Source organism: Squalius cephalus (genome assembly GCF_949319135.1).
Source record: "Squalius cephalus genome assembly, chromosome: 2".
In the NCBI taxonomy this organism is placed as follows: Eukaryota; Metazoa; Chordata; class Actinopteri; order Cypriniformes; family Leuciscidae; genus Squalius; species Squalius cephalus.
The window spans coordinates 6,011,180-6,036,952 of record NC_137123.1 but is presented as its reverse complement, the minus strand read 5'-3'; the positions used below and the strand labels follow the sequence as shown (position 1 = coordinate 6,036,952).

General features: G+C 37.6%; 2 protein-coding genes across 2 annotated transcripts; both read left to right on the top strand.

Annotated features, from left to right (window-relative positions):
• Window positions 1-1,253: 1,253 nt before the first annotated feature.
• Window positions 1,254-12,298, top strand: LOC307154459 (protein NLRC3-like). The gene is made up of 8 exons (XM_079864423.1): window positions 1,254-1,353; window positions 2,537-2,731; window positions 4,458-4,574; window positions 4,799-6,673; window positions 7,893-8,066; window positions 8,160-8,333; window positions 10,435-10,481; window positions 10,556-12,298. The coding sequence occupies exons 2-8, from the start codon at window positions 2,580-2,582 to the stop codon at window positions 11,083-11,085; spliced, it is 3,069 nt and encodes a 1,022-aa protein (XP_079720549.1). The 5' UTR covers window positions 1,254-1,353; window positions 2,537-2,579; the 3' UTR covers window positions 11,086-12,298.
• Window positions 12,299-15,944: 3,646 nt separating this feature from the next.
• On the top strand, window positions 15,945-24,720 carry LOC307154518 (E3 ubiquitin-protein ligase TRIM35-like). The gene is made up of 8 exons (XM_079864529.1): window positions 15,945-15,990; window positions 16,145-16,198; window positions 16,927-17,355; window positions 17,497-17,592; window positions 20,624-20,845; window positions 21,042-21,064; window positions 21,153-21,271; window positions 21,344-24,720. Exons 3-8 carry the CDS (start codon window positions 16,969-16,971, stop codon window positions 21,751-21,753), a joined length of 1,257 nt encoding a protein of 418 aa, XP_079720655.1. The 5' UTR covers window positions 15,945-15,990; window positions 16,145-16,198; window positions 16,927-16,968; the 3' UTR covers window positions 21,754-24,720.
• The last annotated feature ends 1,053 nt before the right edge of the window (window positions 24,721-25,773 follow it).

The following is a 25,773-nucleotide window of genomic DNA, read 5'->3' as shown; positions in this document are numbered from 1 at the left end:
CCTTACCTGATTGAATTATGTTTTTATATTTTATTTTCAGCTGCTGCCATGTTCTTTTAATGCCTGCAGGATTGCTCCTACATGAACATTAAAATGAGGTTGAATAACAAACTGTTCTTTCAGTTTCACCTCTTATTTCATTTATTTTATTTTTTTTCATTGATATTATAACAGTTGGGTAAGTTGCAAATGTCATCTTCAACAGTGTAATTAGATTAATGTAATAATGACTATCTTTAGAAAGTATTGGTCTACTTATTACTAATTACTAAATCCCATATCAACCTCAACCACTTGAACAATACAAGGAGAGACAAGAAACTGCACTTTTAATGCTTTCAAATAAACAATATACAATTGCATGAACTATTCTTGAATTGACCAAAGTTTGTAGAGGGAGAAGGTTACATAAAAAATATACCTTTTAAAAATGTATGTTAAATATACATAATTGTTCTATAGACTAATGCAACAGATTTTACTTTAAATTACTGAAGAATTAAGAGTAATCCCTTTAATTGAATTACAGTATTTAGATTACTTGGTAATTAATTACATCCAACACATAACAGTAATTAAAATGTAAACTTACGCATTGACTCGAGCAACAATTTTCTCCCTAGCTAACTCTCTGTCCTTCGCTGCTGGAGCTGATATTTAAAAAATAATTATAATGTTCGTACTCTCCATATGCTTGCAGAAGCTCATCCAGTTCTGCTGGTGAGAAATATGCAGACCTCTTTTTGTCTTGCCCTTTTCCCATGGTGACTCATAATATCTGCGCTCCATTGATAATGGCTTTTTATAGTTGTGGTGAACGCGCTTAACTCAGTGTCAGTCTACTCAGAGTTGATTGAACTAACCCATTTCAGCTGTTCTGTAACCGAAAACTCAAGAGTTTCCCATCTCAGGGTAAGTCAACTAGTTCAAGTTTTAACTCAGAGTTGGTTGAACCTCCTTTCTGAAACAGGCCCCAGGTAACCTAAAAATGCTTATTGTGCTATCATCAAAATAAAGGTTTTATTCAAGTCACCCATCCCCAAACACACACACACACACACACACACACACACACACACACACACACACACACACACACACACACACACACACACACACAGGTATATGACTACAGTCCTCTGCGACTACAGTCCATCTGCGATGACTCTTTGCGCCACTAGAGGGAGTGAGTTTGTTATTCATACGAGTGTGGAGTTACAAGTAAACAAGACACACCTTCACCAGGTAGAGACACACAGAAACGAAAGTAAAAGAGAAGGAAGAGAAGAGACGCCATTCCGAGGCTTTAAACCTGTTAACTGTGTGGATATTTAAACGGTCGCATATTGTGTGGTGAGTTCAGAATGTACTTCATGTTATCATGCAGTGATATAACAATGTTCCGCCATTTAGGTTTATGTTCCTCTTTACATGGGATTTAAAACACAAATATTTCGACATTAGAATCGAACCAAAATGGCGGAAACGTTGACGAATATCATATATTCAGATATTTTTAGATCAGGTAACAGCAAAAAAAAAAAAAAAAAAAAAAAAAAAAAAAACATTTTGAATTTGAAGATATTTCTCCATCAGAATTTTTTTTTATACAAATGCATTATTGTGTGAATGATCAAATTAGAGGCAACATTAATAATATTATTATTGTATATATATGTTCACATGTAATGAACCAGTGAATGTTGTTTCTGTTGCACAAATACAAGTAAATGAGGCGTGATTGTCATGACGCACTATATATATTCTATGCAGCAGAATCAACAATCACTGGTAAACTGGTAAATTTGACACATTCTGGCTGCAGTATTCAGCACTGCTTTTGCCAGATCACTAGTATTAGACTGCTAAAAGTATTAAAGACTGATGTAAATTATGTTCTTAAAATAAATGTAAATTATTACATTTCAAACTGTACAGTTACTATCACACACACACACACACACACACACACAGGTGTGATTAAATGTTAGTTTGTCTCTGCAGATTATTGTTTTGTCATGTGACAGTGTCAGTCTGAAATACACAATTAAGTTAAAAGTCTATTTGTTTAAGTAAAAGCAATTATGTTCATGATGGCCAAAATAATCTGTAATGAATGGACAGTGCCTTTCACAACGGTATAAGGAAATTTGAAATCACAGCATATGGCTTTAATGTTTTTGTGACTGGGCATGTTTATCCAAAACCCTAATAATTAAAATGTTCTGTTGTTTATTTGCTTGATGAAGAAGAGGACAGAAGTGTCTTTTATTGAACAGTTGGACACGCATGTTCTGTTAAAGGTTCATTAAAGGGTTAAATGGGCATTAAAAAGGTTCTTTACAAGGTTTAAACCTATTGACATATTTAGAATAATAACAAGTATTCCTAAAAAAACTTTAAATTACCATATTTTTTAGTTTACAATGAGATATATTTGTATGTGTTCATTATAATATGGGGAAAGTCAACGTTCTATTAAGATTATCATTGTACTACAGAAAACTATTTTAAAATAACTGTTTCTTCACAAAAGGTCTGACATCTGTTTTGAGAAATGAGAGCAGGAGAAATCTAAAATGAGTTTCCATACTGAAAGACAAGATGAGGACACTGCCTCTAAAATGAGTTCTCCATCTCCTGGATCCAGCTGTGAGTCTGTGAAGAGTGATCAATCCATGAGGAATCTTCCGTCTGGATCCAGTGATGCAACAATGACCTCTGACCCCAGGTGAGACACTGGCCATTTCAGCATTAACAGATGCTTTTATTCAAAGTGATTTACAGTGTATTCCAGAAGCCTGCAGTGGGTGAGTACTGATACTGAACCTTCACAGAGAAGCACACAATCACTTTCCTGAATTTTTATTGTCACTGTTCTTCACTGGAGGAATGATCTTCCCAACTTTCCCATACAGATGAGTCGCTTACAATTTAAGACGTGTCTAAAAAATTATCTTTGAGTAGGCTACTAAACCAGCTAGTGGAGCCCAAAACCCCATTTAAACATGCGTAACAACACGCAAACACACACACACACACCTAAAACAAAACAGTCAGGATAGTTCACCATAAAACGAAAATTAATTCACCCTGGTGTTCTAATGCTGTTTGCCCTTCTTTGTTTTATGACCACAAAAGGAGAATTTTATTTCCTGCTCGTGCTCGTCCATTTAATGGCTGTGAATAGCGACCAGCATAATTTTTTTCAAAAAGACACAACGGTATCACAGAATGATCCTATGTGATACGTGCCGTATATAGGCTATATTAAGTGTTCTGGTATATGATATGAAATTTTATGTAGCCTATTATTTAACAAAAATCCTGACCTTGCCTGATGGTCTGTTCTTGACTGCACGTTCATGAGACAGCACCGCAGTTCACTCCGACTCGCCCAGAAAAACACACAATTTGCGAGAAATCAAGATTAACAAAAATACAACACAAAAGATAGGCCTAATCCATATTTTCCTCGGGTGAATACCTGTTGTGTTTGACATAACAAGTAGTTTACAATCTGTCAAATGTCATTCTTATATTTAGCCTAACTCAGTGAAGAAAGTTCCTTGACTTTTTGGGGGGTTTTCTTTGTATTTACTTAACGAATGAATGAAATAATGAATTAATCACATATCTATATTATTTGGTTCGGCTGCTAAATTGAAAAAAGCTATAGATTAGAGGTAAAGGTTGGTGACTTGATCATTACACCAAAACAGGAAGTAAAGTATCTGGGATGTGTATTAGACAATAAATTGACAGGAAAAAATATGGCTGTTTTACTTTATTCAAAAATATGTAATAGGATAACATTTTTAGCAAGACAGGCGGCTTTACTAAATACTCAAACTTCAAAAATGTTAGCTGGAGCATTAGTGCAGGCACACTATGATTATGCTGCAACATTTTGGTTTAGTGGTAGTATGAAACAAACCAAAAATAAATTGCAGACTGCTCAAAATAAGCTATACAGGGTAATACTGAAAGCACATCCACAGTTACATCTAAATGACAAACATTTTAGAGAGCTTGATTTTTTAAAAGTTGAAAAAGGGGTAACATTTCTTAAATTGGTTTTGGCGTTTAAAATAATAAAGAAAAGTGCTCCAAGGTACCTGATAGATTATGCAAATAATGCAAATAAGCCTTTGGCTTTTCCGTGTATTTTATCCTCGACAGTTTTTGAAATGATGTATGATCCCTCTTTGTACAAATTTTCTGTTTCAATATTGTCTAATAAATCAATAAATCAATCAAAATACTTCATCTCTTTCATCTCTCATGTTACTGTCTCTGTTGGATGAACTGTTTGTATTACTTAATTGTAAATGGCTTTAGATGAAAAGTGTCTGCTAAATTAATAAATATGTGTAAATATATTGAGCATTCTAGTTATGCGGCACAGCTAGTGCTCCAAAATTCCATTTTGTTTGTTTGTCATTTGTCTGCATCAGCAGGAGGGAGAGACTGAGATCAGAGTCTCCAGAACCCAGCGGTGTGTCTCTGAAGAGTAACGACTCCATGATGCTTCCCGTTAATTTCAGTGATGGACCAGTGCCCTTTGATCCTCCGTTAGTATGAACCTTTACATGCTGATTTATTGTAGTCCATCTAAAATGAAAAATTATTTTAATGAAAAAAGTCAAAATTCCGAAAAAAATACAAATTTGAGTATGCAACATAAGCTTAACATGAAGAGGGGTCTAACATCATATATGGTAACCAATATATTTCTGATGTTATTTAATGGTCATTCTAATGACTGCAATTGCTGACCTTTACTTTTTAATTACAGCAGGGCGGAGATACAAGAGCTGATCAGATCTGTGCCATTCTCTACATCCCACTATCAGGACAAAACTGAAGCAGTCCTGCAGAGACACATACTGGAGACTGGAGATCTGCAGAGAGTCAAAGACATGCACAAAACCAGCATGAAGCACAAGTATGAGAGATTATTTGAGGGACATAAACTCCAAGAGAATGAAACCCTCCTGAACAGGATCTACACACAGCTCTACATCATAGAGGGAGAGAGTGAAGGAGTGAATGAAGAACATGAGGTTTTACAGATGGAGAAAACAGCCAGAACACAACACTCACAAGACACTCCAATTGACTGCAATGACATCTTTAAAGCCTCACCTGAACCAGGACATGAGAAGAAAGACCATATCAAGACTGTTCTTACTAAAGGCATCGCTGGAATCGGGAAAACCGTCTCTGTGCAGAAGTTCATTCTGGACTGGGCCGAGGGAAAAGCCAATCAGGATGTAGATTTCATGTTTGTGCTTCCATTTAGAGAGCTAAACTTGACAGGAGATCATCAGTACAGTCTTCACAGACTTCTGCTGGACTTTCATCCTGAACTTCAAGATCTGGACTCAAAGATTTATGAGGAGTGTAAAGTCGTGTTCATCTTTGATGGTCTGGATGAAAGCAGAATGACACTGATGTTTTCAGACACTAATACAGTTTCTGATGTGACTGAGACTTCATCAGTGGGTGAGTTGATGTCAAACCTCATTAAAGGAGATCTGCTTCCCTCTGCTCTCATCTGGATCACTTCCAGACCAGCAGCAGCCAATCAGATCCCCTCCAAATACATCAACCGTCTGACAGAGATTCAGGGATTCAATGAGTCTCAGAAAGAGCAATATTTCAGGAAGAGAATCAGTGACGATCATAAAGCCAGCAGAATCATCTCACACATCAGAAGAGCAAGAAGCCTCAACATCATGTGCCACATACCCGTCTTCTGCTGTATCTCGTCCACTGTGCTTCAAAAGCTCCTGGAAGAAGATCTGAGTGCAGAAATCCCTCAAACTCTGACTGAAATGTACATCCACTTCCTGCTGATTCAGATCAACATGAGGAATCAGAAGTATGAAGAGAGAGATCCAGAGAAACTCCTGCAGTCCAACAGAGAAGTGATTGTGAAACTTGCTGAAGTGGCTTTCAAACAGCTGATGAAGGGCAATGTGATGTTCTATGAGGAGGACCTGAGAGAGAGCGGCATAGACATCACTGACGCCTCAGTGTATTCTGGGATTTGCACTGAGATCTTTAAGGAGGAATCTGTGATTCATCAGAGGAAAGTCTACAGCTTCATTCATCTGAGCATCCAGGAGTTTCTTGCTGCATTCTATGCATTTTATCATTATGCAATCAAATGTGTTGACACATTGCAGTTTTTTGATGTAGTGCATAATCTGCATAGGGAAACAGTAGATAAAGCTCTTGAGAGTAAGAATGGACAGCTGGATCTGTTCCTGCGGTTCCTGCTGGGCGTATCACTCGAGTTCAATCAGAGACTCTTACAGGATCTACTGACACACACAGAGAACAGCTCAGAGAGCATCTGGAGAACCACACAGTACATTAAAGAGAAGATCAAAGATGGACATGGTCTCTCCACTGAAAGATCCATCAATCTGTTCCTCTGTCTGCTGGAAGTGAAAGATCAGACTCTGTCCAGAGAAATTCAGGAGTTTGTGAAATCAGACAAACACTTAGAGAAGAAACTCTCTCCTGCTCACTGCTCAACAATCGCCTACATGCTTCAGATGTCAGAGGAGGTGCTGGATGAGCTGGACCTCAAGAAATACAACACATCAGATGAGGGGAGAGGAAGACTGATACCAGCTGTGATCAACTGCAGGAAAGCTCTGTGAGTGTTTTTTTTTCTCTCTTGTATACTCATTTAAGTTACTTAATATTTGTATTAGGGCTGTCAAAGTTAGCGCGTTAATAACGCGTTAACGCAAAATCATATTAACGGCACTAATTTTTTTAACGTGCGATTAACGCAGCGCGTATTTTCTTTTTGACCCGTGGCCCAACCCCTAGTTGGAGAAATGGAGATACACAGTGTTGCTAACTTAGCGACTTTGCAGACCCCTTTAGCGATTTTTTTCCCTTCAACAAAGCGGCCAAACCTTATTTAGTTTCTGAGAATCTACTGCTCTCTCAGCACGCGCGCGCGCGCACCTCTCTCTCTCTCTCGCTCTCTCTCTCTCTCTCTCTCTCTGCGTCTCGCGCGGAGGAGCAGCGCTTTAACTCAGTTAAGCACAGATATTATGTTGCTTCTCTATTTTTACAAGTATAGCCGAAATCAGAGCACAGATATTGTCTTTATCTTATGTGAATTTGATTTCACCAGACGACGGCTCGATTATCAGAATTTTTGTGCAGATTAACTTAACATCTTGGAAGGGAGAGCTGGTTATGTCTTAATGGGTCGCGTTTTAGTCACCATTTCAAATTCATTCCGTTGTTTGACAACAGAAACAGTAAAATATACCAATGAAAACAGTTTTATTGAGAATTTAGCTTCATCAAAATGGGCACAGAGAGAGACAAACTACAATGTAATAGGCTAAAAAATAATAAATGTACATTTAGCATTTTCAGAAGAGCTGCCCTGTCATGCAAAAATCTAAACATGTTTGTGTTAGTAAATTGCTCAGTGCAAAGAAAGAGAAGTAATGGTAACCTGCCATTTTTTTGTTCTTTCTACGTGTCTAATAGACATGAACAAGTTCTTTGAAAAACATCTGTGACCTTTGAAACATCTCATCCTTATGCTCTATATTGACTATGGTTTCAATAATAAACATACATTTGCATAAAGCATCTATATTTATCCATGCCCACGTTGATTAGAGTATTACAAACTTGAAAAGTATTAATTTAAGGTACATTTAGAACAATAAAAAAAATGTGCGATTAAATGCGATTAATCGCGAGTTAACTCATGACAATATGCGATTAATCGCGATTAAAAAAATTAATCGATTGACAGCCCTAATTTGTATATAACTTAAGTTAGATACATTTTAACTGTTAGAGAATTTACTGACATAAAATTGTGTTCTGCTCTCTTTTAGTCTTGCTGGCTGTAATCTCAGTTGCCAGTCCTGTAAAATTGTGGCATCCGCCCTTCAATCTTCAAACTCGTTCCTGAGAGAGCTGGATCTGAGTAACAATGACCTGCAGAATTCAGGAGTGAAGCTGCTCTCTGATGGACTAAAGAGTCCAAACTGTCAGCTGGAGATACTGAGGTGTGTAAGAACATATAAGGGATATATATACACTCAACCGGTCATAATTTTGATGTGTGTTTGTTGATGATCTGACTGTGTGTGTGTCTGTAGGTTGTCTGGCTGTATGGTGACAGAGGAAGGCTGTGGTTATGTGTCTTCAGCTCTGAGTTCAAACCCCTCACACCTGAGAGAGCTGGATCTGAGCTACAATCACCCAGGACAATCAGGAGTTCAGCTGCTCAAAGACAAACTGAAGGATCCAAACTACAAACTGCAGACACTCAAGTATGTGAGCTAGTTATGACTCATATGTTTCCTAAAAGGGATATTTTGTAAAGATAATGCTTTATGAAATGTTGTGCTCCCATAATTTTTATTTTGCTTACTTTTCTCTGATTTAATACAGAAAAATCCATAAAACTCATGTAAGAACAACATTTTTTAATCTGTTATATCCAACTTTAGAGGTGTAAAACTAGAGGTTTTAATTTAATTCAGCTTTTTATAAAATTACTACACAAACAGTTTTATTTTTTCACAATATAAGAAACGAGTGTAGTTACCAATTTCAGATCAAATCTGCAGAATGTTCATAAAGTGCACAATGAATCAGTGTCAACCATGCTCCTGGAGGTCTACCTTCCAGCAGACTTCTGTTCTAACCCCTTGACTTCACAAACCTGCCTGTAATTTTCATGTAAACTTGATTAGCTGTATCAGGTGTGTTTGATTGTGGTTGGAGCTGAACTCTGCTGGACAGTAACTCTCCAGGAGCAGGGTTAACTAGCCCTGCTGTAAATATTGAAAGCTTATTTATATACTTTCTTGAAAAGCTAAAAAAAAAAAGTCTGGTAAACATCTTCGAACTACCATAGGTCCGATTACGTAATAGGTAGGTGTGGCTCTGAGGCTCTGCATTTTTTTGACATGGAAATCTTCTCTGGTTCATTTCTACTGTTCAGTCCATCCTTTGCATGTCTTCTGTTGACACGCCCCCCACAGAAGAGAGAGGTGTGGTGAGCAGTTGCTCATTGTCATTTAAAGAGACATTCACCGAAACGGGTCGCTGTGAACAGAGCTGTTATTGAGGAGGTAAAAAGGGTGTTGTTTTACACAACCTTTAAGGAATTTTAACCAAAGTATGTTCTACACTTTACATGAAGACCAGAGGTGTGTAATCCAGGGGTTAGAAAGTAAAAGTCCTGCCATATGTTTATTCCACCCATGAACTCAGCAGCTGATATCACTAATTAGTTCTATCTCCTGGCTGAATTAGCAAATCTACCAATCTACCAAATCTACCTCTAATATATAATATATTTAATATGCCGCAGCGCCCAAAATTTCTCTGGCCACGCCGCTCTCACTATGGAACCGGTTTCTTGCCTCTTCACGATGACTCGCTTAATTTAGTCCTAATTTGTAAGTTGCTTTGGACAAAAGCGTCTGCTAAATGACTAAATGTAAATGCATCAATCGTCAAAGTTTCGTTCCCCCTCAGAGGAAACCACTGGAGCTCCGAGCATCACTTTGAGCACAGAGTAAAAGTCATGATCTCCTGTTTTAATGTTACAACAAATTCACAACTTGTTTGACACAAACAGTGACAACTTGACTGCTGTTTGAGAATGTTTCCCAGATAATCAGCATCAGTTCTGTAACTTAGCCAACAGAGTGTCTGTAACTTAGCCAACAGTTTTACAGCCTGTTCACTGACAACACCTGCTCAGAACAAGTAGTCTAGGTCTAGTCATATTTTTGTTATCACACGATGACTGACATATTGTCACATTATAAACATCTCTCTCTCCAAATAGGCTTAATAATTTTATTAGCACTAAATAAATTAAAGTTTATTGCATAGTCGATGTTATAGGTCACTTTTAAAATCATGTCATATTTTATAATTATATCCTGGCCATGGATGCATTAATCATTGCATCTGTCTTTTAAAGATGTCAGGTAAAAAGCAACTAAGCATCCTCTCATTGGCCCTGAGAGGAAAGCCCCCTAAAAAGGCCAGGTTAAAGGATGCTGATTGCAGCCGGCAAACAACTGGGTCAAAGATGGCAGATTTTACCCAACCAGAAAAGCCTCTGCAGTAAAAACATTGCTAATTATTACATTGGCTGATCAGCTTGCAATGTAAGGCTCATGAAATGCTCATGAAAGGAACATGAAATGTATCGCTTTCCATTGTCATGCGCCCTCATTCCTGTTGCGTTTCTCAATTTGGCAAATTGTGTGAGCATCGATTCTGAGGACAGGGTGGGAGAAACAACTCTCTCCAATATTTTGATTATGGACTGCAGTACCCATTTCAACAGCTAGCAGCCAATATTACATACTGCACCTTTACACATTATTTGTTTTTATCTCTTCTCAGTTTGGATCATGGAGGAAATTTCAGGATCACACCAGGACTGCGGAAATGTAAGTCCTCACACACATGCAAACCTCTGCATTCTTAATGCCATAGCTGTTCTGATCTGATTTTCTGTGTTCAGATGCTTGTGATCTCACTCTGGATCCAAACACAGCACACACTCGTCTCTCTCTGTCTGATGGGAACAAAAAAACAACATGTGAGAGAGAGCATCAGCCGTATCCTGTTCACCCAGAGAGATTTGAGCTCCAGGAGCAGGTGCTGTGTAAAGAGAGTCTGACTGGACGCTGTTACTGGGAGGCTGAAGGGACTGGATGGGGTCATGTAGCAGTGACATATAAAGGAATCAACAGGAAAGGAGGAAGTGAATGTCGGTTTGGACTCAATGAAAAGTCCTGGAATATTTACTGTTGTGATGATATTTACTCTGTCTGGCACAATAATAAGAGAAAGAACATTCCTGTCCCTTCATCTTGTTCTAATAGAGTAGGAGTGTATGTGGACGTGTCGGCCGGCACTCTGTCTTTCTACAGCGTCTCTGACACACACACACTCACACACTTACACACATTCAACACCACATTCACTGAACCCCTCTATGCTGGGTTTAGAGTTTATAATGATTCTTCAGTGTCTTTGTGTCAGATTTAACAGCCTCCTGTGATGAACCAAAACGACACATATGTAAACACATTTTAAGTCACTTCATGACATGTAAATCCACAATTATCTGAAATAAAGTCAGAATAAGGAGATATATAGTCACAATTGTGACATGACGGAATCAAACAAATTCAACATAAAGTGTACATGAAGGCCAACCTCCACAGTGCTAATAAGAGATGTGATTGGTCAGATTTGCTTTTATGAATAAATTACTGGACCTATCAGAATATTTTGTGAATATGCAAATAGCTCTGTAAACTATATCGCTCATATCATATCGAATTTCTGATTGGCTAACACAGACTTACACCCTCTGTCAAACAGGAAATATTAGGTTAATCCATTTGAGGTAATCGTTATATATTTCCTTTATAGTTTCTAAGAAATACATGAGAGGCGAGAGTAAGATAAACCAGGTGCTTGCTGTTTTTTATAGCACTACTACAAACTCTACGCGTTTACACAAAGAAACACAGAAGGGCCAATTTTCATTTCATAAACACACAACAGTAGTCAAGCTGTTTTTTATGTTATATTTAAATACATAACATTTATTGTTAAATAATTTATAGATAGATAGATAGATATTATTTAACATTTCATAACTTTTGAATATTTTTTGCTGTCCTGATTTGTCACTGAAGTTTCTGAAGGGTCTGACCACACGCCACTGATATCCGGTCTCTGGTCTGTTATTGTGTGAGTCAGTGGAGACTTCTGGGAGTCAGAGATGATGGTCTGTAGAAACTCTGGCTCTTCATTTGATCTCGTAAAGCTACTGTAGATATGGTCACAGTTTCAGAGCATCCTCAGTCTCAGTTTCATCCTGCTGGATTGTTCGGAAAGATCCATTTTATGGTTTTGTTGTAAGTTGTACCTCACTCTGTGTTTAACACTATTGTCTTTGCAAAATTATGCCAAAACTACAATTCTGAGTTATTCATTGTCTTTGATTTGGTTCAACCTTGACTTGTTACATTTTATAGTTACCTCTTTTATATCTCTTAATTGTTTTTTTTCTGTGTGGTTTTATTCGAGTCCAAATACATTGCAAAAAATATAAATTAATTTGAATGAATCTAAGTAACTAAGTAAGTATCTTCTAAGCATCAGATCAGGAGAAAATGTCTCTGTAATGTAACATCTGTACAGTGTAGCACTGTTACTGGTTTTGTTCAATAAATCTTTGCACATAATGAATGGACTGTGTGTGATGTTACATCTGTAAAGTTCAGATTGAGGACTGAGAGATTCAGACACTAAACATTGAGATGATGCAGTGATTAGTGTGTGTTTAAAGCAGACGTCACACACTGTCTGCTCTCCTCTATTTCATGTGTCTCTCTGATTCTCAGTCTGTTTTCATTCTTCATTGGTTCCTCTCTCATGTCCTGAATGGATGTGTTGTTGGAGTCTCTGCTGCTGGACGGGGGTCAAAAGTCAATGAAGAAAGAAAATTACGGACATTCAAGCTAAAACATTGGGTATTTCAATGTTGTCTATTTTGTGATAAATTCATAAGTTCTTTCCCAGCAGGCACAGGATATAGACTACAACGTCGGTCAGACGTTGGATTTTGGTTGAAAATGAAAGTCGGGTTGACGTCTAAATCCAATGTTTGTTTGACGTCAAGCTCCAACGTTGGGCAGTCGTTGAATTTTGGGTTGAATAAACCAAACAAAAAGGTGAAATGCATGGCCGTACACTTATTACCAGCTTCACTTAAAACTAACCAGATTTAATTTTCGGTTTAATGAAATCATGTTTTGTATTTTAAAGTCACCATAATGGTGGTTAGCGTTTGCTTTAGTTGTGCTCTTGACCCTTGATTTTTTAATGTAAAAAAATTTCTGGCTGCCACAATTGTGTGTTTATAAAGCACAATTGTTATAGCTAAAAAAAGCCATGAGATCAGGTTATGATGAGGATATCATCATGTAATTGTCTGAATCCCTGATCTTATTCAGTGTTTAATGTTTTGATTATATAGGACTTGTGGTTTTAATATTGTTTTATTCATAATTTAAGTAATTTGATTCAACAGCATATCTAGCAGTGTTGTTTGGTTTTTAAAAACTATTTAGTGCACCAAAAAAGGTAATCTATGTCATTACTTAGACGCACACAGACATCAAGAAACAGCATAATTTATTTTAGATATGGGTGAGTTTTGATTGGTGGTACCCAGCATGCACTGCATGAAGCATTTCATTGATTGTCACCATTGTTGAGAGTCATACACTGATTGTTGATGTCTAAGTAATAATTTAAAATAAAAAAAAGTTTAATGCACTAAATGTTTTTTTAAATCCTTTATATTATTTGATAAACAACATTGCTCTCATGCTGTAAAATAAAATGGATTCTACTATAAAACAGCATTAAAAACACAAGTTCCATATAATCAAAACATTAGACTCTGAATAAGATCAGGGATTCAGGCAATTACATGATGACGATTTCATCATCAATAAAAAGCCAACATCATCTGACCTCATTTTCTATAGGCTCTTTTGCCACAACAAATGTGCTTTATAAACACACAATTATAGCAGCCAGAGAAAATTTTATACTATAAAGTCAAGGGTCAAGAGTCCAACTAAAGCAAACGCTAACCACCATCATGGTGACTTTAAAATACAATTAATGCTGTTTGTGGAGTTGTTTAATCCTCCTCTGCTGAGATCTTCACAGATTTAATGTGCTGCCATGCATGTCACATGTTTTTGCGGTGCTTATTCCAACCAAAATTCAACATCTGTCTGGATCTGACTGCAGTAGATGTGAAAGAAATGTATAAAAATGATGTTATTTAAGCCAGCGCAAATACCTGTTTACATCCTGTTTTTCGGTTGAAGTCCAAAGTAGTCGATTGCCGAGTTCACGCGCGTGATCATAGGTAACTAAACCTATGCGCGTGAACTCGGCAATCGACTACTTTGGACTTCAACCGAAAAACAGGATGTAAACAGGTATTTGCGCTGGCTTAAATAACATCATTTTTATACATTTCTTTCACATCTACTGCAGTCAGATCCACTCGTGTTCACTCAGAAGGAATCACTCACATTTTCTGTGCACTTGTAATGACACATCAAGGATGTTAAGAGGCTAAAAGCAGGTTTAGTACTTGCCCTATTGAAGTCAACAGGGTGCAAATTTTAAAAATAGAATAACTCGGTGTAGGCAACACCAATTTTTGTCGTTGTTCTCTGTATTGACAGCACTCCAAATGTACAATAAAATGAGCTCAATGTTAAAATTGACCGGAGTTCTCCTTTAAGCACTTAGAAACTAAATGCAAAAAAGTTATAAACCTGATGAGAGCTGTGGCTGGATGTGACTGGGGTGCAGAAAGGCCGTCATTAATTAACATCTATAGGGCTTGCCTGAGGTCATCAATAGACTATGGTTGCGTAGTTTATGGTGCAGCGGCAAAAACAATATTGGAAAAAATTAATAGATTACAGTATAAAGCATTACGTGTATGCATCGGAGTTGTTAAGACAACCCCCATTAATGCTATACTCATAGAAGCAGGAGAGATACCTTTGGAGTTGAGAAGAGAGAAACTGGCGATGGCGTATTGGATTAGATTGAAAGGAAGTGGGAAAGAAAACCCAGCAAAAGAAATAATACAGGAATGTTGGGAGTATTCCAAGTTTCAGGGGCTTGGTTTTGGATGGACAAGAGAAATGAGAGTGAGGGAATATGAAAAGGAAGCCTTAAATTTCACCACGGCCAATCCAGTTAGTAGAATTCCACCATGGCTCTTTCCAGAAGTAAAGGTTGATATTAGTATATTGGAAAAGAAAAGAGAATGGAGAATGGAGGAAATAGGAGTTAAAACAAACCTTTACATAAGAAACAGTTACTATAATTATTTAAAGATTTTTACAGATGGATCCAAGAATAAACAGGAATGTGTGGGAGTTGGAATATATATACCAGAATTTAAAATTCATTTATCCAAAAGACTATCTGACCGGTTATCAGTGTACACAGCAGAAATAGTAGCAGTCATTATTGCACTACAGTGGGTTGAAGAGGTCAGACCTGATAGGGTGGTACTGTGCACAGACTCTTTGGCCGTAATTAAAAGTATTCAGGCAGTAACATCAATAAGAGAGGATCTATTAATATAACTTTTTAACAGTTTATTTAGATTACATCGGGGCGGTATAGATATTCAGTTTTGTTGGGTGCCAGCACATGAGGGGGTTAAAGGGAACGAGATGGCAGATAAACTGGCCAAAGAGGCACTGCTAAAAGTAAATATAATTACAATTCCACTAGGAAAAGGCGAAGGTAAAGCAGTGGTAAAAAGGAAAGGTCTTGAAATATGGCAGAAACGATGGGAGGAAGACAGGAAAGGTAGGAGATATTATAAAATACAAAAAAGTGTCAGTATAAAGAATTACATGGAAAAGACCAGGCGTGAGGAAATTGTAATGACAAGACTGAGAGTGGATTACACAGGGCTGAATGGCACATTATTTTTAATAGGGAAAAGGAATAGTGAGAACTGTGAAAACTGTGGGGTTAAAGAAAATGTTGAACATGTAATATTGTACTGTACATTGAATGAAGTGGAAAGACAGGTGCTTAAAGATAAGGTTCAGGAGGCAGGGCGGGAGTGGAATCTGGTAGGGATACTGGGATCAGAAGGAGAAGGAGAAGGAGAAGGAATAAGAATCACTGGGAAGGCTCTATTTACTTTTTTAAAAGACTCAGGGTTATGGAGTAGAATTTAAAATGACATGATAATACACACTCCAGTACAGTAGGTGGCGGCATGCACCTAAACGTTGTTTGCAGTCCGCCATTAAATAAGAGAAGAAGAAGAAGAAGAAGAAGTTCGCAAAACTGTATGGCACATATATTTGCAGTGTACGGTAGTTTCTCTTTTATAAACAAAGACAAACTTTGAATGTTGGCTTTAATAAAATCTTTCCTGGACCTTCAAGAAAGTGTAGTTTGAAGGTTGTATAGGCCTTATGTAGATCAAATATTCAGTAACTAATTGTGTCTTCTACTTGGACAGAAAGATGAAGACTTACTTAACAATTCAAAATGCTGTGGCTTAATTGACATAAAGGTACGTACTTAGAATGGCATAATGCACTGCATAATGTGTTTTTAGAAAGGCAGCTTAATGAACTTGGACACTCTTTTGAAATCATTCATATGGTAAGCTGGGTGTTCAACAGAAAATATAATAATACATGAGAATATGTAACTATAATATTATAAACTAAATATATAGCTATAATGTAGCATGTCTGGTCTAGGGTGGAAATGCTATTTAACTTATTAAACAACAACAATTTCCTGGTGTCTTATTCCATTGTTTCATATTCAGTCTTGTGCATTAAAACAGCTTTTAAGCAAAACTCACCTGAGAATGATATGCTGCTCTGTGCCATTAGACGGAGAATGTTTATTTTTTTATTTATTTTTTATAAACTTAACCAGAAACAAAAGAAAAAGAGTGAGAAAAAATAGATACATTTTTGAGGTTTTAAACCTGTGATCATGGGTGCATATTTAAAGGGCTGCATATTTTGTGGTAGGTTTAGAACTTATTATTATTTCTTATGCATTCATAAAAATTAGCTGCTATTTGGAGTTCTGTGGGCTTTACTAGTGCTAACACACATACATTAAGATTCAGTCATGATCCACCTGTCTAACTCTAACTCCTCCTCTCTCATAAAAATGGGAGGGGCATATATGAGGAAGTCTAAAACCTTTACTTTGTCTTGTTTGTTTTCTCTCTCGGTTTGTTCCTGAGTTTTTTTTTTTGTTTGTTTTGTTTTTTTTTAGTCTCAGGGAATAACCTATTCTTCGTCTTTTGTCTCTGTCTTCATGGCTGCCTCCCTGTTGGGCAATCTGTCGTGTGCCGTGTGCACTGAGCTCTTCACTGACCCTGTGTTATTGAGCTGTGGTCACAGTTTCTGTCGTCAGTGCATTAATGATCACTGGACCTCGAGCAGATCCAGAAACTGTCCCGTCTGTCGACAGCTTTCACCTCAGCAACCGGTGTCCAATCTGAGCCTGAGGAACACCTGTGAGTCTTACCTGAGAGAGAACAACTCGAGGAAGGAGAATGCAGAACTAAAGTGTCAGATACATAGAAAGATGATTGAGCTGTTCTGTCAAACAGATGAACAGGTTTTATGTTCAGAGTGTAAGAAACATGAGCATGAATGGCATGAAACACAGCCGCTAAAACAGGCTGTCCGACAACGAAAGGTGAGAAATTTTGTTCTTAGCAGATACTTTTTTATGTAATTATTAAATGCTTGGAAATGTCAGCCCAGTTCATTACCAAGTAAATTACGAATGGGTTTTAAAGTAACAGGTGTTAATGAATATTTGTGTTTATCTTTAAAGGGGAAGCTGAAAGATGCCCTTCGTTCAGCAAAAAATACATTGTTGTCATTACAGAATGGTACGTCACGGGAAAGCAAAATCTCCAGGCACATTAAGGTGAGGTTAATGTTTAGGATTAACATAATTAAACAAATTCCACAGATGTTTACTTTACAAAACGTTAACTGGCTTTTCAAGTTAAACCCAACTGAGGAATGTAGGCTGTCGTATGAAATATGGGATATAGACTGGAATAGTTATGTCTTGGTTTAACTTTATCCTTGGGTCCACAGAATTTAATGACAAAAGGGTAGAAATAAAAATGGAAATGCAATAAAAAGTAACAGTATTACAACCCGAATTACGGAAAAGTTGGGCCATTTTTTAAATTTGAATAAAATGAAAACAAAAAGACTTTCAAATCACAAGAACCAGTATTTTATTCACAATAGAACATAGATAACACAACAAATGTTTAAACGGAGACATTTTACAATGTTATGCACAAAATGAGCTCATTTCAAATTGAATGGCTGAAAAAGCAAGACATTTTGAAAAAATTCAGCTTGGAGAACATCTAGCAACTAATTAAGTTAATTGATATCAGGTCTGTAACATGATTAGCTATAAAAGGGATGTCTTAGAGAGGCAGTAAAGATGGGCAGAGGCTCTAATCTGTGAAAGACTGTGTAAAAAGATTGTGGAATACTTTCAAAACAATGTTCCTCTACGTCAAATTGCAAAGGCTTTGCAAATCTCATCATATACAGTGCGTAACATCACCAAAAGATTCAGAGAAACTGGAGTAATCTCTGTGCGTAAGGGACAAGGCTGAAGACCTTTATTGGATGCCCATGGTCTTCGGGCCCTCAGACGCATCACTCATCGGCATGATTGTGTCGATGACATTACTAAATGGGCCCAGGAATACTTCCAGAAACCACTGTTGGTAAACACAATCCGCCGTGCCATCAGCAGATGCCAACTAACGCCATATGTGAACATGGTCCAGAAGCGCCGTCTTGTCCTGTGGGCCAAGGCTCATTTAAAATGGACTATTTCAACGTGGAATAGTGTTCTATGGTCAGATGAGTCCAAATTTGACATTCATTTGTTGGAAATCTCGGTCGCCGTGTCCTCCGGGCTAAAGAGGAGGGAGACCTTCCAGCGTGTTATCAGCGTTCAGTTCAAAAGCCAGCATCTCTGATGGTATGGGGGTGCATAAGTGGGCATATGGGCAGCTTGCTGTCAGGGTTTTGTCACTTCTTTTTGGGTTAGATCTTGGGTTGGTGACAGAGCTCTGGCATTCCCGGTTTGTCATGTGTTTGTGTATAGTCTGGTTTGTTGTGAGCACATGGCTTGTCATGCATTTCCTTGTGCCATGTGCTCTCCTGTCAATTGTCTAGCCCCTTCCATCTTGTTACCTGATTATTGATTAATTTGCCCCACCTGCTTTCCCCGTTACCCTCTTTTGTTTGCTTCCCTATTTAGTCTCACTGTGTTTGCAGTCCTGTGCTGGTTCGTTATCTATGTTTCCCTTATGTTCTGTTCCTGCCGATGCCAGTCCTGTTTTCCCCCACGGGGAGTTTTTGTTGTTAGTTTTGTTTTGTTTATTTATGTTATTTAATAAAAGATCCTTACCTGCACTTGAATCCTCCTCTCACTAACTCACCATTCCATGACACTTGCATGTTTTGGAAGGCTCTATGAATGCTGTAAGGTAGATAAAGGTTTTAGAGCAACATATGCTCCCCTCCAGACAACGTCTATTTCAGGGAAGGCCTTGTGTATTTCAGCAGGACAATGCAAAACCACACACTACATGTATTACAACAGCATGGCTTCGTCGTATTAGAGTCCGGGTGCTGAACTGGCCTGATCTTTCACCTATAGAGAACATTTGGCTCATCATTAAACAAAAAATATATCAAAGACGGCCACAAACTCTTCAGCAGCAGGAAATCTATATAAGGCAGGAATGGGACCAAATTCCAACTTCAAAACTCCAGACACTCATAACCTCGATGCCCAAGCGTTTTCAGACTGTTTTTAAAAGAAGAGGAGATGCTACACCGTGGTAAACATGACCCCTTCCCAACTTTTCTGAGACCTGTAGCAGGCATCACATTTGAAATTAGCTCATTTAGTGGATAAAAGTGTGAAATTTCTCCGTTAAAACATTTGTCATTTTTGTTCTATTGTCTTCATGTGATTTGAAAGTCTGTTAGTTTTCATTTTATTCAAAAAAAAAAAAAAAAAAACATCCCAACTTTTCCTTAATTCGGGTTGTAATAAAAATGTAAGTGCGCCTACATTAAATTGACAAATAAGGCACAGGGGAAAAGAGATGTCCAACATTTTGAAAGGGTTATGGACTCGAAGTAGCTGTGCAGGGGTCATGAATTTGAAAATTTTCCCTAATCATTTAACATAAAAGAGGTCATTGTTCTATAGAAAGAAAAACAAACTGTAAGATTCAGAAAACCTTGTCCAAAAACAGCTTTTATTGAAACCAAGCTGCTAAATGGCTTGTTTGGTACTTGCTTCCCACTATTATATAATAGCAATACCGTCGCTACAGAATCAGTTCAACGCCTACTTCTTCATCATCGCCTCTTTGGCTCCGCCCACTGACATGTGAAAAGACAAGCAGAAAAAACAGGATCACTGGACTAAAAGTAACATACCTTCCACAGGATCCTAATGTGTCCAAGCGGTCAACCTCACACTGTTCCTCTTAGTAGCATGGAAATCATCTATTATTTAAAATATTTAAATTATATAAAAGAAGTGATAAAAAATTATCCCTCTATATTATAATTGCTGGAGCTGTCAATCATTTCAGTTCAGCGTGAGCACAAAGTTCTGCTCTTTTGCCAAAACGACATTGTAATCAATGACACTGTCTACACCGCTCAATTAATCTCTTACTTACATCCTGTTTGCACTGTTAGTTATGATGAAAAGCATTCGTGAATGTAAAAAAGTTGCCTTTTTTTTAATTATCACAGTTTTTGATAGTTGCAGTTTTAACTGGTCATCTTTGTGATGACAGATGTAAACTTAAGGAGTCTCACAGATTTGTTAGTTCATTGTTACAGCATGGGAGATATGAATGATTAGGTTTTCACACATGCTATCCCCACAGTCTCAAACTCAGATGACAGAGAGGAGTATCCGGATGGGTTTTGAGAAACTCCATCAGTTCCTCAGAAAGGAGGAGGAGAGAAGGGTTTCATCTCTAAATGATGAAGAGAATGAAAAGGGAGAAAAGATAGAAAGGAGAATACAAGAAGGAATTCTGTCTTTCTCTGACATAGTCAGAGAACTGGAAGAGCGAATTGAGGATGAGGACATCACCTTCCTGAAGGTTCTCTCTCACACACACACACACACACACACACTTTTCTAGCATTACTTTTTACAAAATGGATTCAACATTAGTGTAAATCGTTTTACATAGTGCATTAGTGCATCAGTGTTACATATTCTCAGTGTAAATAAACCTTAGTTCATTATTGTTACTTTATGATGGGTACTCTCTTTGTTTTGTTTTTTTTTCTTAGAATTATTATACCATTATGAACAGGTATTTTTCATTTCCAATTTTCCAATTTTTTTCTAAATGTTGATGAGAATTAATTAAAATTCATTAATCTGTGGTGTGTTTGTTTTAGAGCTAAATACACACTCCCAGATGCAGAACTGAGTTCAGAAGCTCTTATTGATGTTCCCAAACATCTGGGCAACTTGAAGTACCAAGTGTGGGAGAAGATGAAGGACGTCTGCCCTTACTGTGAGTGCTAGATCATTCCTGAAAGAACTGCTTAGCTTTTCAACTTATGTGACTATTCCTTGTTCTCCTCAGATCCTGTGATCCTGAACCCAAACACATCTCCACCAGACGTCTCTGTGTCAGATGATCTGACCTCTGTGACCTCATGTTTCCATCGGCAGAACGAACCCAACCCTCTTCCTCTGCACAGGAACCGGATGGTGTTGGGAACTGTGGGATACAGTGATGGTGTTCACACATGGGATATTGAAGTGGGAAACAGTCGGCACTGGAGCCTTGGAGTGTGTCTTGGATTGGAGGGAAAACCTCCTACACAACCTTTGACCCCTGAAAACGGCTTCTGGGGTCTCAGACGTGATGGAGATTCATACATAGAGATGGCGGCTGGAATGTCAAGATTAAACATGAAGGGAAATCCAGCGGTAGTGAGAGTAAAGCTTGATTATTGTCATGTGAATTTTTTCCAGGACTCACGTGACTAGAAACCCTTGAGGAAGGTGAGCTTTTCTGATGCCAGGAGAAATTCATATATTGCAGGATTTACTCTGCCGTTAGAAAAGAATGTCTTTCCATTTGTGATCCCGGAGGATCAGTCCATCCCTCTGCGTGTTGTTCCAGCTAAAGTAATTGTGACTGTTGAACAGAAACTGTCATTCATGGAGAGACATAAAGTCTTGATCTTCATTTGTTTTGGTTTTGTAATGGCTATATTGATGATTCTGGCATGGAAGAAAGAGCAAATGAATATCTGAGGAAAAGAAAAAAGGTTCATCCTGCTGGATTGTCACAAACTGCTACTGTTAGGTCAATGTGTTTTCTCTCTTTTCAATAGACCTTAGGATAATATTTCATTTCTGAGGGAACAAAAGTACAGTTTATTCACTGGATTATTTTGTTGTTCAATGTTCAAAATTCAATGTGGCATCTCATACCTATAGACTAAGGTCTATGTATTAGGCAGATATTAGGCACCACTTAATGATTGATATTTGCATAATTTAAATGAGATAATCTCCTGCAACACTGATTTTGTGCTTTTTTGTTTATTATATTGTCTGCAAAATCATTTAAGCTAAAACTGCAGAATCATATATTTTATATCATAAAATTGTTGTCCATTCTATATTTATAACGTTTTTTCTTAATGGTTTGGATTGGTCTTGTTGAGACATTTGGTCATGTGACCTAAAAATGTTCTTCATCTGGGTAGGGTTGCACCAGCCGTTCGTAAGTTCTTTCTTAAATTGGAACGTAAAGTCCACACTAGAGGCTTAGTAACTACTAGCTAGTTTGTAACTAACTCTGAACTTTATTCCGTTGCACCATTTGTTCGTAAGGCAGAACGTAGCTAGTAGGTCGTAAGCTCTCCATAAAGTAATGCGTAGTCGCATAATATGACGTTTAGCCTCGATGATCCAATAGCAGCCTTCAAATACATGAGCAGAAGTTGTGTTGAAATGCTGTGAATGTCAGTTTATCCTTCATTCTTTTGCCTCACGTTACTAACGGTAAAAATAAGTTTCCATTAAATACGATACTTGATCATGAATAGCATAAGTGTTTTTGTAAATTACATTCAGAAACTGTATTTGAAATGAAATGAATAAGGATCAATAAATAAATATTGATACAAAAAACATAAGAAATTACGTTTATTGTTTATGACTGATATTTGACATGCACATGGACCGATGCACACAGCGGCGCGCTGTTTAGGACAGGTTCGTGTTAAAGAGCCGCTAACAAAGTAATCTTTTCACATAATGTTCTCTCTCTTAAAATGTAAGTGAGTGTAAATGTCAGCATAATCATATATGTCTAAAGAATTGAAGTCTGTCAGGTAAAAGAAGAGCTTATTGATGCAGTTCAGTCTGTCTGATATTTTATTCCATCCGTTACTCCTGATCGGAGGCTGCCGTAAATATTTAGTTTATACGTAGAGTTACGCTTCAACTAAGTTTAATGGTGCAACGCAAAAATATTTAGAAGTGCGTAAGTCGTAACTTAGTGTCCATTTACGTCAAAACTAGGCTAAGTTATAACTTACGCACAGCTGGTGCAACCGAAACTTCCAGGTTTTTTTTTATATTTACATTTACATTTATTCATTAGCAGATGCTTTTATCCAAAGCGACTTGCAAATGAGAACAATAGAAGCAGTTAAACTAACAATAGGACAACAATATGCAAGTGCTATGACTAATTTTCAGTTTAGGAAGGAAAGCTACGACTTACAGATTTACCGTGAAAGTTTCCTCCTTCCGTCCTTTGTCTCAAGTCAGGCCGTTCCAAAGTCCAATAATCCGTGTAGGAGCCATTTTAATGCAATTATATATTTGTCCATTGGGGGTGCTCTGACATTGGCATATTAGGAGCACATGGGTAATTAGACAACAGGTGTATTGGTAGTGGGGAAGCACACAGTTTTTGACCGTGTTAAGCCATGTTCTATGTGAAATATTATGCTGACCGTGCTTCAAAGATTGCGTTGGATTGTATTTAATGGTGCTTAACCATGCTTCACTGGGAAAGAGTGATGTTCAAGGACATATGGAATATGGACAATGTTCGTGCGATGTATTATGCAAGGTATGGACTTTGATTCTTTGAACAGCAAAGACTGAGACACTACAAGAAGCTAACTGGAAGCAACGTTAAACAATTAGAGCACAATAAATAAAAGACATTGGTTGCATCTTATATCTGTGTTCATGGAGTTTATACGTGTTGACTACTTGCTCACTCCTATTACCAGTACAACAGCAGCTTAATGAAAAGCTGTTACATTAAGTCAAAAACTTCTTCCAATGGACTGTGAGCATAAGCCAGGACGCCACTTCAGAGACAGAGGCTTCGTTTAGTATGAGTTCTTCAGCATCAAGGATTCGTTTCATGGATATCTGATTTCGTCGTGGAAATGTGATTAATTGTTCCTGTTGGATTCGTAGTGGATTTATTTCACTTTTCCGGTTGGATTCATACTGGATTCACTGTTCCTGTTGGATTGTTTGTTGCTGGGACAACGCTTGATTCAGCAGCGGATTAAAAGGTACTGTTGCAACAACAAATTTTAATGGCCATTGACTCTGTGTGCACACTTGCCAAAGGTTACACATTTATTCTTTGTACTGCATGGGTTTTTGAGTACTGTGTGTAATATGGACAAGCAGTGTTTGGCCGCGGAGGAATCCGCTGTGGCAAAGGTTTGTAATGAAAATGAACCTGAAATGCAAAAAAGGACAATTAAACTCGCAGCAAAGGCTTTGGTGGAAAGACTTGATTCATTGCAAAAACTGAGAAAGGCAAAGCTTAACAAAGCACACAAAATGATTGAGACTATTACAAGCTTGATGCAAAGTAACAAAGAATATGAGTCTGAAGTACGAAACATGTATGAAAACTTCAATGATTTGTGTTTAGGGGCTAAGGAAACGCATGATGCATTGTTGACTGTATTGCCTGATAATGAAATTGAGAAACATGATATATGGTTCAAGGCAAAACTGATTTCCATTAATGAGTTTACTGAACATGTGAATGTATGGCTGTCTGCACCTGTAATATCTGAAGGGGTTGATGTAAATGTTATTGATGATGTAGTTCCTGAGGACAGTGTTTCAAATGCATCAAAAGTTACCACTGTATTTAGTAACTGTAGTTCAAGCAGCAGAATTTCTTCCACTTTATCAGCATGCATACAGGCAGAGGCAGAGAAAGCTGCACTTGTAGCACGTGCCACTGCATTAAAAACTAAACATGCAATTGAAACACAACAGGAGGAATTGAGGAAAAAAATGGAACAACTGGAATTAGATTCTGAAATTGCAGCATCCACTGCAAAAATTGCTGTTTTGAGGACAATCGACAGTCATAGCAAATGCTCACGTACTGGCAGTTCACATTCTAAAGGAAAAGGATCAACAAAGGCTCAGATTTCAAGGGATGTGACAGGAAATGAAGTTCTTTATTCCACAAGACCAAAGGTGTTAAATCCACAAGTTACTGAATATGTGCCAGTGAGTGAAATACCAATGGATACAGCTAGAGTTATCAGCAGCATTCACTCAACACAATCAGCTGGTGCTTCCTGTAACAGCACAAAACGATCAATATTAATGCAGCCTAAAAAAGTGTTGAACATTCAAGAAAGCAGTACTTACCAACAACAGGACTCATGTTCTTTTACTCAACGTTCCAGAGATAATATGACAACATCTCAAGCTGTGAACTGTCTTCCATCTCAAGGTGAACCCTTGTATGAGATTCTGAAAAGGCAAGAAGAATTAACAACATATCTGGTACATCAAGTTCAACCTCAAACGCTTCCCAAAAGAGAGATTCCAATCTTTGATGGTAATCCACTTCAATATGTGCCATTCATTAGAGCTTTTGAGCACAGTGTTGAAGAAAAGACTCGGAATAAAAGGGACTGCTTGTATTTTCTGGAGCAATTCACGACAGGACAACCCAGAGTACTGGTTCAAAGTTGCCAACATCTTGAT